At 44.1% G+C, this 15435-nt stretch overlaps 1 protein-coding gene across 1 annotated transcript in view; it reads right to left on the minus strand.

The window, feature by feature from the left end:
• LOC115316323 (cytochrome P450 3A41) overlaps nucleotides 1-15435 on the minus strand; it is a 43823-nt gene that overhangs the window by 25103 nt on the left and 3285 nt on the right. Inside the window, exons 3-10 of the mRNA XM_042290686.1 lie at nucleotides 12860-12912; nucleotides 11774-11870; nucleotides 11439-11558; nucleotides 8914-9002; nucleotides 8195-8340; nucleotides 5577-5692; nucleotides 2715-2790; nucleotides 968-1125 (exon numbers count right to left, since the gene is read on the minus strand). Of these exons, the coding sequence (XP_042146620.1) occupies nucleotides 968-1125; nucleotides 2715-2790; nucleotides 5577-5692; nucleotides 8195-8340; nucleotides 8914-9002; nucleotides 11439-11558; nucleotides 11774-11870; nucleotides 12860-12912 (855 nt within the window). The remainder of the gene's footprint in view (nucleotides 1-967; nucleotides 1126-2714; nucleotides 2791-5576; nucleotides 5693-8194; nucleotides 8341-8913; nucleotides 9003-11438; nucleotides 11559-11773; nucleotides 11871-12859; nucleotides 12913-15435) is intronic.

A 15435-nucleotide genomic window follows, 5' to 3' on the forward strand; every position in this document is an offset into this window, starting at 1 on the left:
ACACAACGTGCGCTGCACGACAAGGTTCAAGCGAACACGAGAACCGATTTTTTTTTTTTTCTTTCGAGGTTTGTAAAGAGATTGCGTTAAGGAAGCGCCAAGGTTTAATCCTTAGGTTCGAGCCACAAAGAGCTCACAACCGGACGGCTAGTTTTGATGATGCTCTGAGAATAGACTTTTCCGGAATTCAGTGCCATCTGGTTACTCAAAGGGCAGTTTATCTTTTACTGTACTAATGGCGGCAATGAACCTATGGTCTGCAGTATTTTATGGGGCACCGTCACTTTTAAAGGTCAACGGTAAATGAGAATGTGCACTTCACTACAATTCTTTTTCAATCTGTTTTAGTGTCGATGGCGAAACAAATGCAGCCAGTCGGAACGAAGCGCCAACCCACATAGACGCCTTGATAAAGTACGTTCTATACATCAAGGGGCTTTGAAGCCGAGTGAGTGCTGCTAACAGATTGACTGGGACCGAGTAAGAAATGAACGCTTACGCCTCTCTTGCGTCCAATTCCTGCTTCACGCCGCGCTAACATTAGATTCTATAGGCCTCGAATCACCTGCTTAGGAACATCTTCAACTTCTTCCTTCATCAGTACACAGAAGGCCGCCATTAGTATAGCACATATGCCGTTTTCAGATGATGATGATAGTGATCAAAGTGGCCAGACTGAATTCCGGAAAGGGTCTAAAAAACCGTCAATCGGTTATTCATACATCCGGTTTCGCTCCGTGTACATAGTAGGCAAACTTAATTCCTCATGTCTTAAATAAATGGTTTTTGTTCTAACGTAATTAAAAATGCCGCTTTCACAGGGGACCTTGGGGCTCTACTATAGCTTTAGTTGGTTCTGGACGGAAAACCTCACTATTCTTTTCTTCTTATTTTGGAGGTAATCATCGTTCCCATGCTCTTTCGGACGCTCGAACGAGTATATCCTTTATGCTAATTGTGAATTTACCTGTTTTACAACATTGTCGATCTCTTCGATAACCTTTTCTTGACACTCCGGGTGTAAGGCGAGAGAGTAGGCCGCCCAAATCAACGTTACCGTGAGGGTGTCGCTGCCGGCAACGAAGAAGAGCATGCATTGCGCAGCGATGTCTTCTATTTCTGGTTCTAAATGAAAAATATTTGGACAATAAGTGCACACGCATTGGAAGCATTCGCTAATGGTGTGTGAATTGTCTGAATTTCCATAATAACGAGTATTCTTTGGCATTCCCCTGCCCTCGAGGCTTTAACCCTTGTGAAATTTGAAACAACCGGAGATTGACGACATTGTAGGCGGCGCGAAATGTTGAGGGCGTCTGCCATATTAGATTGGGGAAAGCAATTCTAATAAAACCATTATAATTTACAGGCTTTTCTCACTTTCCTCTGACAGACTAGTTCTGGAGTTCGGAAGAACCTGAAGCATCGAACAAGACCCTGACTTAGAAATTGGCGACCCAAAAGAGAGATTCCCAAACCACTGGTGATTTCTCCCTTTTCGCATCTGTGGTGCATTGACATCATGAACTCGTAGGGATACGAAAACATTTTTTTTATATATAGAGGAGCGCATCCTACATGATATTTCTTTTTATATGTTTTGAAACAATGTGCGACCCAGCTACCTCAAATGTCAGGGGCTACTGCTGCAGACGTTTGGGGTGATCTTTAATATCGCCCATCACAGAGCAACATTTTCTCTGAAGTAGATCATCGAAAAATTGATACGTTTGTCATTCCTGCTTACTTGTTCTTTTATCTGAACTGTCTTTAAGTCGCATAAGGACGACATCAACTTGTAACTGCGCTGATAGAGTTTGCAAACTGAAATGGGACGCGTGGACTACCGGGCGAGACGCAGCGTGGTTGCTCATTGAGAAGTAACGACGAACTGTGATATAAGCTTTTTTTATTAAAGACCAACGACCAGTCTACAGATTCTGCAAGGCAGAAAATCCTACTCCCCTTTGGGGAGAAGGAAAGAGACACCGCGGGGACAGGGTAGAAGGGTGGAGAGCAGGAAACGGGGGAAAAGTGGAATGCGCGAACTGGACGTCGGTCTTTAATAGTCGGCAACATCCAGTAGCCGCAGCACCAATTATCTGAGACCGCCGTATTTCGGGCACCAGCGCTAAGCGTGAATTATCGGACAGGAGTGCTAAGTGAGCGTTCGGCATGGACACGTGGTAAAAGGTATTGGACACAACCACCGTGTAAGCTTTGAAAGTGGTCTCTTCTACAAATGACACGCTTCGCGCAAGAGTCGATGCTCCAACACGGTGACCGCCAAAGATTGCTTGATGCCCGTTTGTATACTGAGGGCATGCAGTAAAAGCAAACCAACATGCACGGGGAAATAACCCTCTCTGTAAGCTCGCCTAATGCGCGAGAGCTTAAAGTATTAATTTCTAAAGTTGTTACGCATATTTTGATTTTATAGGGTGCTACCCTACTCTGATTCAAATGTGAATGGTGACACGGGGAACAAACCTTCTGTCAAATTAGCCACGGTTGGTCGCTCGCTTCCCTCGCACTCCCCTGGATGGGTTTAAAACGGCCAGGAATATGTAATGTCGTGGCATATCAGTCATTTATTTCGTGCCTCCGGGCGAGGCAAATGGTATCTGTCAATTGTTGCTTCGTCATTCCAGTTTACTTTGTCCAAGAGCGTGTGCATTAAAGGCGCTTGAATAAGTCGAGATAAAATTGCGTACCAGATATTTTGAAGTTTTCAGGGCTCCGTCCACTCATCACAGCATCGAGGCAGAGTTGAAAGACGTCCTCGTATTTCTGGAGAAACAATACCCAAGAACATAATTTTGCCGTGTACAGAAAATGTCAAATGGAACAATATAAGTCAAGTGAAAATTATCACGAATGACGAGGTGCCGAACAAGGAATAACTGAGGAAAATTAAATGTTTAATGGGGCTAACTTGTGCCTAAGACAAAAGGAAACAGACGATAACAATAGAGCGTCGCCGGCGTTGAAGTCGGCGTAACAGCAAGATCGGACGCTGGGGCGAGACTGACTCCGGCTCGCTACGTAGAGCCCCTTTTGTACACGCGTGGGCTTGTGGAACAGTCTGCCTAGAAAATTCAGGGCGTAGAACATTCTGACTTAGAACAAGCAACACGGTTCTCGAAACATCACTTTAAAGAGTCAACAAAGATGTGTACCCGCGGCCAGGCATCGAACCCTGGCTTATTGCGAGGAAGGCAAGCGCGATAACCGTGAGGCCATAAGCGCTTTTGTTATATATCTGTATTGCAATAAGAAAGCAAGATGGTCAAATTATTTTAAAAGGCTCCACAATTCCTTTTTGTGGAGTACATTACAACCCTCGCATCTCGAGGAGCGGACTACAAATCCCTAACCGACCAGGTTTAGGCTCACAATTCGAAAAAACACTTTGCACTTGCTTTACTAAATTAAAACAGTAGTATAGCACCTCTTTTGCATTAAGGCCTGCATGCCGGACAGCCATGCGCGACCTCTAAATGCTACACAACCCTAGTAACATAAACGTGTCATAAGGCGCATCATTAGCAATATCGATGTTCTAAAAGGAATGCCAGATTGGGTGATGCTCAACTCTTTTTTCAATGTGCGCTGGAGCACATCCCAAGAAACAAATACCGCGTCACAGCAAAGAAGAAATACGTGTTCGATGGTTTCAGGCTTTTCACATAAAATGCAGTCCATCTTCCACGGCACATCCACACCTTTTCCCTTTAACCACACCTTGACTGGTAGTTTATTAGAATGCAAAGTGAAAAATAAAGTTTTGACCGACAGTGGTACACAGAGGCACTTGACACGCTTTAGCACATCCTGGCCCCCAACGGTCGCGACAGCTCTCTACAGTGGGGTTGGAAACAATATATTCAACGAATCGTGCGCAAGCGTTTTTTTACCGTCGACACACAGGTAGTCAAAAGAAAAACGGGCATACAAGAACAGCACGGCATCAACCACCTCTTTCTCAAATCCCACGAGTCTGCCTGGTTCGCCACCATGGGATGAAACAAGGAAAGACGGCAAAAAAGGAGTCCGTTTTGTTTGAAACTGTACGAACAAAAGGATGTCCTTGCTCCGGCAGGAAAAAGAAAAGTGCTACCAGCTGTCTCGCAAAAAAATGCGAGAGTCCGAGTCCACCATGAAGCACGCGATGGAAAAGTTTGTCTCGCCTCACCCGCTCCCTATTGGATCTCTAAATAAACGTAGCGAAACCACAATGAAACTTTTGTACATTTATGGGAGCACAATGTACGACTTGCAGGACATACCATAACTCTGAGATCAGAAAAATATTGCACACTGCCGCTCGCGTAAACATGGACAGCTCACGCCGCTTCCAGAGGAAAGTGCGCCTGTCCAGGTCAAGTGGTGACTCCCGACCAATAGGATATTTTTCTCGGTAGCAATTTAGTGGCACCTCAAGGTAAGCACGCGGAACACGATCCCAACATTGGCCCTCAAACTCTGAAGGCGTTGAGGCCACAAGCGCGCTGCCTGCTTGGTCAGGTGCGCGATCGGTAATATGTAGTAGTCAATACACGCTATCTATAATGTTTGTTATTAAAATGTCAATGACTGCCATTAATCGAATACTTCTCATTGACTATTTACAATTGCTATTGAAAAATAATTAAGTCATAAACTCCTTCGAAACCAACCTAAAATTCACGCCGTCGGATTAATTTGAAAATAGTCGAGGACGTCGCTACAGCACTAGTCAAGTTTTACAGCAGAATGCTATCGGTTACATGGCTGTACTCTAAGTGTTTAATGTGTTCATTTTTTTACAGTTGACAAAACTTTGTTGGATTGACGAGATCCCCATGAAGCATGCAACATAGTTATACCGTTCATAGGTGTCCTGAGCAGTTAACAGTGAGCTCGTGATCTCTCTAACAGTGGGTTTATGTTCACTCGGAAGGCGCAGGGGGGAGGATCTGAGCCCATCACCAGGCCATTGGAGCATCTTTGGCGTAGTTCCCTTTCTTGTTTATCCCTAAAATTAGGCATTAAGATATACATGGTCATGTTACTGATTTTCCCGCAATTATAAGGGAATAAAAGCGGAAGTGCTTTGAGGCAAATCGTAAGCGCTGACATCGGTGGTGCCGATAGAAAAAAAAGAAGTGACAAAACACAATCTTTTTGCATAGATGCGCTGAAGTTACTTACAGCCCAGGGTGTGGTCCCAGCACGTCTGGTCCCGAACATTTTATAATCGCTCCTCGGCCAACGAGATTTAGGAATTCGCCTTTGAAAACGCGAAAGAACAAATCACAAAGCTACAAACGCGAACCCAAAAAGCCCCACCAACTGTCAGTCAGAATAACAAGGCCACGAACCGACATTGCGAGTTATATTTTGGTCTCCTTTAGCGTCCATGAAAGCCTCGCCAGCAGTCTGGCTGAATCCCCTGGCGCAACCGACGTCTGTTTTCTATTTCCAGCCATTCGGAGGCAGATGAAATGCGTGACAACAGCGGGGACATTTTCCTTGGGGTTTATGACATGGACTGTATAGATGATTGATGCGCACGACACGCGAATTAACGTTACCTCTTTCGAAGCGCAGCGCTGATGCGCCATGTGTCTCGTAAATTCTTTGACGTATTCGGTGCCCTTCTTGCTGGGACACTCCAACGGAAGTAGCTTGAAGACTCTTGACATGGTGACTGCGTGTGAAGGTAAAAAAGAATTACAGGAGTGAATTGCTCACCAAATTGTGTCTACTCGTCAACTGATTATTAAACGTAGAGTGTTGCTTATCATATATTCACCCTGCTTGTATCCTCACTTGACCTTCGACGTTCTTATCTGCTAATGCTGAAATCTCATAGGTTGCTCAGTGATAATCAACTGCTCGAGCTTCGCCACCTCATATTAACGCATACCCGTTTTTCTTTTTCTTCTCTTCGGGGGCGGGGTGGTGGAGGAGGAGGAGGTAATGCCCCTAAATAAGAAAGATAACGACATCTTCTCCCTTCTGCTTTGACGCGCACGCCTTTTATCTTTACGTTTTGTTCTTTTACACCCGCTCGTCGACTGTGGCGCCGCCTAGATCGCTCCAAGATAGCAAACGTCCTTCCCATAATTGGTTTATAATTGAGTCAGAGCGCAGTCAAAGGCTGAAAGACACGCAAATGCATACATACAGGATAAAAGCGCACTGTCACGGTCCACCAGCCGCGAAGGATGTGCTCAAAGAAAGGCGATGAAAGCGGTGACGTTGCACAGTCGGAGTAATTTGATTGGCGACATGAGCTCATAGCATGCACTGCGCTCCGACAGAATAGGCATTCCTTCTCCCCCCTCCTGCCTTATGCACACTCTTATTGCTATATTTTGCTCTTTCGCGCTCGCGCGTCGACGTTAGCGCCGCCTGAATCGCTCCAAAATAGCAGGCGGCATTCTTCAAAGGATGTCGCTACTTTTTCGTATACAGGGGCTTTAGGGAGAGGAGGTGGTAATAAACAGGCAGATTAATTTCTAAGTACGCTGTAGCCTGTAGGCAACACCTCCGAGAAAACGAAACGGGAGTTCTGAATGTTTTATGTCAGCCATCAGAAGCCTGCTCGAGGCACAGATGGAACACCACGAGGCTATGCCAGCATTAGGCTGGGGCTCGTGTTCAATCAATCACTGCCTCGCCCCCCCCCCCCCCCCCCCCTTCCCCATTTGCAATTCGTAAATAACTTGCGGCGTAGCATTGTAGATACTCAAGAAAAGTAATCGATCGCAATTACTATCGGTCAAAACGTACTCAATCAGATTACTCGATTACTCGAGACGAAAAGTAATTAACCATTTCTTAGAAAGGAAAACCGTTACTTTTCCAACTTACTTCGGGTTTTCAGAACGACAGAGCTTTTCTGGCGATTCGAAGACGGGTTTTTGTACTCTTTACTATTGGATTAGAACCAAAGAATTACAAACTACACATCTTCGTAATCTATAAATATCTGGTAAACCATATCTTCCCGTTGGAGACTTATGTTCGATGATTCGTTGGTAGGAAACTTGTTCAAACAGGACGCCATAAAAATAAAAAAAAAAAAGATAGAATGGAACATAATAACGGTGGGAAGCAATTTCAGTACTCCAAAAAGTAACCAGAGAAGTCTCGTAATTGCTTCATATATAAACGTATTCGAATGAATACAAAAATGCCTAAAACAAGTAATTTGATTACGGACACGAACACCACAGAGGACGAGGACTAGTAGAAGTGGACAATAGGCACGAGCTCTGTTGAACCAATTCTAGCCCACCGATTCATTTTATTAAGGATCTATTTCTTGTAATCAGTACCACCGTACGAGTCTTCCGTAACGAAACCGCCTGATAGGAGCGCTCAATATGAAAGTCGGTAGTATTCCTTCAACTCCGGCGTGCAGATTCTAATTATTTCATTTTTGTTTTCTCGGCCGGAAATGAGAGCAGTTCCTGGATTATTTTTATTGTCAACTCGAAATCAACAACCAAACAACATATTTCATAATAAGATTTTTTTTTTTTTTTTTGGCCGCTGGGTGGAGACGTTTATTTTCTACCTCGCTTCGCTAGGCTTGTGAGCATCAATGCATTTCCACCAGAAAGTTTACTAAATAACACTAGAGCGTAAAAACTTTAGTATCTACCCATCTGATTTTATTTGCCCTCTTCTTGCGTGAATGACATGGTTTTGAAATAATTATTTTCTACTTTCGTTTGGCCAACTAAAGCATGTTCAATGAAGTTTTTCCTCGCGTACCTTTCTAGCCTTCAGAATATGAAGGCGACACTAAAAATGTACGCGTGAGACCCAACTGCGCCTCTTCAAGTAATAGAAACAAGCTGCGTTAATGAGGAGCCGGTTATTCTAAACAGCGCACCGGTTCCAGATTAATGCTGAAACATTCGTTTTTCTTCTCATAGACACAAGTAAATATCAACGTTATAATGAAAAGCATATCGAATATTTTATGAAGTCACTTCGTCACTTAAAGGGGTCGAGAAATAAACTTTTGAACACAGTTGTTTACTTTTATTTTCTTCGTGAGCGGACAATATGTTTAAAGCAAAAAAAGGCTCTTGAAGCAGTACATGACAATCGGGCTCTCAACTCGTCCATCTGTTATTTTATATTAATATTGAGGATTGTCGGGCGGCGTGTATAAGACTGAAATGAAACTCACACAACAAGATCATCTTCCATCCACCTAGGTTTCCAAAAAATCCCTTGCAGCATTTTACCAACGGATGGTCGAGATTTTCGTGGGTGTTCAAGTCTAGAGAGTAGACCAGGGCTGCCGTTGTATCCATGGCGCATGACTCGAACATCCTGCAAGCGAAATATATCAAGTTATTTAAGAAGATATCGCGACCGATTTATCCAGATCACGTAAATATTTTCTTTTTCAACTTGTCAAACAATTATGATTACATTGAAGTATAGGCGTACTTGTTCTGTAGATTATCAGGCATTATAAGTGGTTGTTTCACGGTATGTTCACCGCAGTCTAGGAGTTGTTGTTTAACTCACTCCAGTTATCGACACACAAAAAGAAACTATAGAACATACAAACGCGTTCATTACATTTTTTTTGGCGCCATCTGGCTATGCGGAATCCGTGAACGTTTAAAAGGATCTCTTATATCCCCACGAAAAATAGTTACTGCTTTCTGCTCACACTTTATTGCATACAGAGTTTTATACTAAGTAATGTTACTTTTTTCTCGATTATTATTAAATATGTTCACAAAGAACTGGGCGAGAAGCTGCTAGCTTCTCTTACACAAAGCAAAGCTTGAAGGTACCAGTCTACAAAAGGACTCGTCCGGTCAATATGATAAACATGTAATTTATATATTTCAATATTTTAACGTGCCATATCGACGTGGGCCAGAGACTTACTCGGAAACTTCAACAGCCCCTCTCTTTTCTCCTTCCAGCAGCAGTCGTTTGCAGAATTCGTCGGACGTAGCGATAAGTTTTGGAATCATCTACGAAAACACATGGACAAATTTAAATTAAAAAAAGTACAGCTGCCAATAAAATAAATCCTATTTATATCTCTTGAACAGACCGTCTACTATGCTGAGTTTCACAATAATCTCTAGAGCAACCGGCCAAGTTTCTTTGCTGCTGTTTCTTCCCAAAATGTTCAGCAATCGTCGCTACGACGGGATAGGATCAATGTGGGATAAAAGGGCATGGTCACGGCAATCGCTGTCTTGCCGCGTTTTCAGTCACCGGCTAAACTGTGGAGATAGGAAGGTGAAGCCAAAAGTGTGGAGGGAGATGCCCCCAACGATGACCACAGCTGTTTTTGGTCACCCCTCGTGTGCTCCCGTGAGTGACCAAAAAGAGCTGTGGTCATCGTTGGGGCCGTCTTCCTCCACACTTATGGCTTCACCTCTGGTTTCGTCATATCACCTCCAGAAGCTGCCTACCTCTGTGGGCTTAAAGGATCACGCGCAATGAATGAGATCCTGCGCTTTCTTTTGTGCGTGATATGACAGCAAGTGCACAAAAACGGCAAGCACCGTGACGATGGCCCTTTATTTGACCGAAGCAGACTGTATGCAATAAGCAGTCCTAGCTATCGCTGGCTCCATTGAATCGCAGTGGTATAAGTTTCAGCACACGTGATATTAAAGAGGTTGTAACTATTTCGATGTCCACCGTCGAAACGATATGACTATTATTTTGACGTCTCTGTCGCCACTTTCTGAAGACGTGAAAAAAAAGAATTTTTTTTCACGTCTCACTTACTTTTAAATTATCTGCCACCCTATTCTTGCACCTCCCGTCAAACTTGCCACCGCAAACAAGAGGGGAAGGTTTGGAGTTTCGAACTAGAAGGCATTTGAAAGTGGCGATCAAATTGTTTTCACCTTGCTTGCGGTCGGCGTCGCGCATTTTTCGGACAACAAATGCCAGGCAATCGACTGCAGCTTTTGTAACCATATATCCGAGAAGACTTAAAAATATACTTCGTGTAACATTGATTTGGTGTGCTAAACGTCACCGAATGTGGGATTTATTGCACGCTATTGATAATAGACAAAAGGAGTTCTGAATCTCTTCAAAAATCGAGTCATAAAAATTGCAATCGATTGCAAAACCTTTGGTGTCCGAAAATGCGTGTTAAACCGCGACGCAGTTTTGCTCGGCGCGTCCGAAGCTTCGTTGTTCGTTTGTGCCGGTCATAAAACATCAAGGAGGCAATATTAAAGTTTTCAACACTATATTTAACGTCCCGATCACTTAGTCAACACGAAAAAAAACGATCTAAACGAAACGACAGACCCACAAACCAGTAGCAAAGTTCCCAACCATTAATTGAAGACGCCCTCGCACGGCATAGTGGAATTATGATGCAATTAAATGCAAAGGTGCAAGCCAGCTCGCTTGCACCTTTGCATTTAATTGCATTATAATTCTAACCCTAAATTTGCAAGCTTCACCCTTGTTGGTGTTAGACTGGTGGCAGCTGATAAAACCCGTTTGCTCTACTGACGTCTAACCCCTGGTTAGCTCAGTTGGTAGAGAGCTCCACTTGTAATGGAGAGGCCCCGGGTTCGATACCCGGACCAGGCGGATTTTTTCGGTCGCTCACCAGTCACATAGCTGTGTTTGGAGTTTTATGTTTGTCCTTTGTCCCTCTTGTTCCCCTTCTCCAGGGATTCATTTCGTCATTCTTGTCCAGCTCGCTTGCACCTTCGCATTTAATTGCATTATAATTCTAACCCTAAATTTGCAAGCTTCACCCTTGTTGGTGTTAGACTGGTGGCAGCTGATAAAACCCGTTTGCTCTACTGACGTCTAACCCCTGGTTAGCTCAGTTGGTAGAGAGCTCCACTTGTAATGGAGAGGCCCCGGGTTCGATACCCGGACCAGGCGGATTTTTTCGGTCGCTCACCAGTCACATAGCTGTGTTTGGAGTTTTATGTTTGTCCTTTGTCCCTCTTGTTCCCCTTCTCCAGGGATTCATTTCGTCATTCTTGTCCAGCTCGCTTGCACCTTTGCATTTAATTGCATTATAATTCTAACCCTAAATTTGCAAGCTTCACCCTTGTTGGTGTTAGACTGGTGGCAGCTGATAAAACCCGTTTGCTCTACTGACGTCTAACCCCTGGTTAGCTCAGTTGGTAGAGCGCTCCACTTGTAATGGAGAGGTCCCGGGTTCGATACCCGGACCAGGCGGATTTTTTCGGTCGCTCACCAGTCACATAGCTGTGTTTGGAGTTTTATGTTTGTCCTTTGTCCCTCTTGTTCCCCTTCTCCAGGGATTCATTTCGTCATTCTTGTCCAGCTCGCTTGCACCTTCGCATTTAATTGCATTATAATAGTACGCCTTGTTGGGCTTCTTTTTGTTTCTTATGACAAGAAGTAAATACGTTAGGAACAGAAAGGGGCTAAAACAGGTTACTAACTGCTTTCAGTCGGCTGGTTGTAAATGCAGGCGACATCATGATTCTTGTAGCTTTCCACTCTTCTTCTGGGGAGTTTAACATCATCCGGTCCCACAGGGGGTTTCCCGTGGCATTGGATGCCTGAAACGAGCAGTGAAGTGTCCGCAAAATCAGAAAAAAATGCATCTTCCTTGACTAACGCTTTTCTTCTTCTTTTTTTTTTTTATTTTCACGTATTTTTTTGTTTTACGTATTTCATGTAGACGTCTTTTGTGGAAGAAATGTATTTGTATCTCAACTTGACGGGCAGCTGATACTAGGAATAGTCTAAATAAAATATAGCTGGCACTTCTTACTATTCTGTCCGAGAAGGATTTGAAATCCTTCACGTAGATGTCTCGGAGGAGCAGTGGATCCCCAACTACGAGTGTGGGCACAAACCCTTCGTAGGAGCTGCAAATAAAAAAGACCCAATTTACTTATGATAACTGACCTTCCGAGCGTAAAAAATTCTTTTAAAAACTGATTTTTAATGTACGGTTTTCTCCATTTCATTTTTAATTATGTTTATGTCCTCTTAATATGTAAACATTCATGGTCAAATGAGAGCGGTTCATTTCAAGAACAGAGTGATTTAACCATAATTATGCAATGTTAAATGTGTCTCGCCATCCAGCGTGCTGCGAAAACTACATAAATTATTTTTAGATTAAGTAAAACGTTTTAAAGAATTAAAATTCTAAAACACACCCATTTAAGAATGTGGCCATGGAAGGAGCAGCGTAGAAATAACAGAAAGAACATATTACTTTTTCACATAGAATCTATCATAAGATTTGAAATTGTTTAAAAATTGCTTACCAAAATGGCCTTGTTCGATCTCTTTTAGGTTGAATAACGTGTATGTATATGTAAAACAAAGTAAGCGTCTTATTCCCAAGAAACAAAAGAGGGCTTTACTTGGTTTTCCAAAATAGCGTGATTCACAAACTTCTTTTTTTTTTTTTTATTGGCGTCCTCCGTCGGTTAAATAATAAAGCATGAATTGTATACATCTGGATTCGGTGCAAATTTAAAAAAACACCGAACACAGACACACACACATTTCATGTGCATGTCATCCTTTATGTCAAAAATCAACCCTTAAAAGTTGGAAGTATTTACGCCTGAACACACAATTTAGGCCGAGCTACACTCGCCACGCCTCGCTCCAGGCCCCACCCATTAGTACTGGCTCGGCTTGGATGCTGGGCGGATCACCTTATGCAAGCGTAATGCATTTGTGTCACGACTTTCAATTAGGATTGACTCATGTCTTACATCTTCAGCTGCCCGTACATCTATATCAACTATTTTTGATTATCGAGTTCAGGTCGTGCTAGCCTTTATCATTAATTTCGACTTCTTTAGTTTGTTCGGAAAGTAAGATTGTAGGAACAAACCCGTAAAAACGGCCAAGTCGGCGATAGTTAGTCAGGATCACCTCAGGCAAGGGCTGTAACAAAAACAATTTACTAGAAAAAAAATGCATTACATTTTACCCAGATAATTCGACCTTCTTTTTTTCGACAGGCACACATTTGCAAGTGCAGAATGGTTTATGGTGGCGAAGAATTAGTTATAATAAACGAACATTCATGTCGCTTTGGCCACTCAGATTGAGAATTGTAGCTCGTTCCTCGGGCTTAACAATCATCTCAAAGTTGAAAGGGCCGAGCCTAATAAAATAAATACGCATAATGATTCAACTCATTTTGAAGTGTCACGAACACACCTTTATATTAAGGTTTCATTCTTGCACAGCTTGAACAACTCAAAGCTATATCTTGGACCCTTAAAGTAAATTCCGGTCAACATATATGCACATAATGTTCTATGAAATTTAGTTCAAAGTACATGTCAAAATCTAAATTAAAAATCATGAAGGATGCAATACGCCACGCTATCCCGTTTAATCACGGTGTCCTCTAAGACTTCCAAGCTAGGGCTATAGAAACATTCCCAATACTGCCTATTCGTTTAAAGGATTAGAATTTTGGATGCAGAGCTTATAAGTCACTCTATGCGGTTTATTTTGAAGTTCAATTAGTATTTTGCTGTATATCTATGCTAATATTTTACGACGCAGAGACGTGCATTACTAGGAAGCAACTGTGGTAAGACAGACGCCTATCAGTGATTTTTGTTACAGCATCATCATACAAAAGAGATGACGACGTACAACCTAAAAATGTATGGCAAACTGCTGGGCGATTGTGTTGCATACGCGAAATGTTAGAGCATCCCAAACGTTTATCGATAATATGAGTTTGCTGTATGCAGCACAATTGCGTAGCCATTAGCCATACATTTTCTCAGCAGATTGTTTACCGGCTCGTCCAGCCTGTTCAAGCAGACGCCTACGGTCATGGCGCCTTTCATCAGTTTGTGCAACGCGTACCATGTGTTCGCTTGGCAGTTGTTCCTAGGATGAAGCGACACTACCGCTAATCGGGCTGATAAACTTGGCGATCTTCCAGAGCATTCCATACTCTCGAGCTTTACTCCCTCAGTGCGCACAAGTGGTCGAGCTCCTCCTCGCCAAACTTTCTGATCACGTGACGTTTTCGTCAACCAATCGCCGTCGAGCTTCGCGGTCACGCTTCTCAGGCTTTAGTTATCAGGATTCAAAAAATTGCGGTGGCTTAACTCGGCTATGCCAGGATTTACGTCACGTGAGCTGATGCGCGCAAAATGAGAGGCACTATCAAGCGGCTTCGGTGCAGCGCCAGACTTGGCTACTGCGCAACGGAGGCGCAGAGCTGGGCACGCGGCGCCACCAGTGCGTCTGCCGTGGCTATGACGTCACTCCTCTGGAATGCGCAGACCGGCGATGCGCGCGCGGTGGTGGCGGAGCGCGCGGTGGTGGCGGCTCCGGCGCGCCAGCTGCGCGCCGTGTGAAGTCACTGCTCCTCGCGCATGCCCAGACCGGCGAGGCGCGCGCGGCGGTGGCTCCGGCGCGCCAGCTGTGCGCCGTGTGACGTCACTGTTCCTCGCGCATGCCCAGACCGGCGAGGCGCGCGCGGCGGCGGCTCCGGCGCGCCAGCTGTGCGCCGTGTGACGTCACTGCTCCTCGCGCATGCCCAGACCGGCGAGGCGCGCGCGGCGGCGGCTCCGGCGCGCCAGCTGTGCGCCGTGTGACGTCACTGCTCCTCGCGCATGCCCAGACCGGCGAGGCGCGCGCGGCGGCGGCTCCGGCGCGCCAGCTGTGCGCCGTGTGACGTCACTGCTCCTCGCGCTTGCGCAGCACGGCTCTTTGATAGCCACGCGAAACTCCTCAACTTCGGCCACTGTAGCTCACGCTACACAAATCCTGAGCAACTAGCCAAAGAAAGTTTCACGCTAAAAATTAAGGGGTAATTTATGCACCCACGGCAAATGGTAAGCAAGTCTGATAGCGAGGGCACGTAGCTTCAGCAGCTCATAGGCGCTAACGATACTCACAAAATATGATGCTTAGAAGTGTCTGATCATTGATTACACTTAAGTTGTAATTATTCGGGAAATTTTCAATTAGTGAAAAGGAATAGTGTTGGCACCTGCTTATTTATCTGGTAGTAAAGGAAGCGTTTTCATGTGGATTTCTTAAAATATTTCTGGCCAACTCATATCAAAAACGCGGAAAAACGCAGTCTAACGTAACCTAACCTAACTAAACCTCTAGACTGCATCATGAACCATCTAGGCCAACAACAAGTTTTAATTAACCTACCCTCGTAGAATGTATTGAGATGTACATGTCTGCATGGAACAGCGCAGATATACTGTCACACTCACAGGCACACAAGAAGGAAACAGACCCGCAGGGCTAACTAACAACTCAGTGGTATATTTCTGCTAGCTCAAATCGTCTTGTTCTTCTCCTTCGCCGCTAAAGAGAACGTTTAAAGCGTTTAAACAGCAGAAACCAAATTGCCAATAAACATTAATGAATAATTAAATAAATAAATAAATAGATGACAACTAAAAATAAAAGTAA

This window comes from Ixodes scapularis, unplaced genomic scaffold (genome assembly GCF_016920785.2).
Source record: "Ixodes scapularis isolate PalLabHiFi unplaced genomic scaffold, ASM1692078v2 PGA_scaffold1__304_contigs__length_218370807, whole genome shotgun sequence".
NCBI lineage: Eukaryota > Metazoa > Arthropoda > Arachnida > Ixodida > Ixodidae > Ixodes > Ixodes scapularis.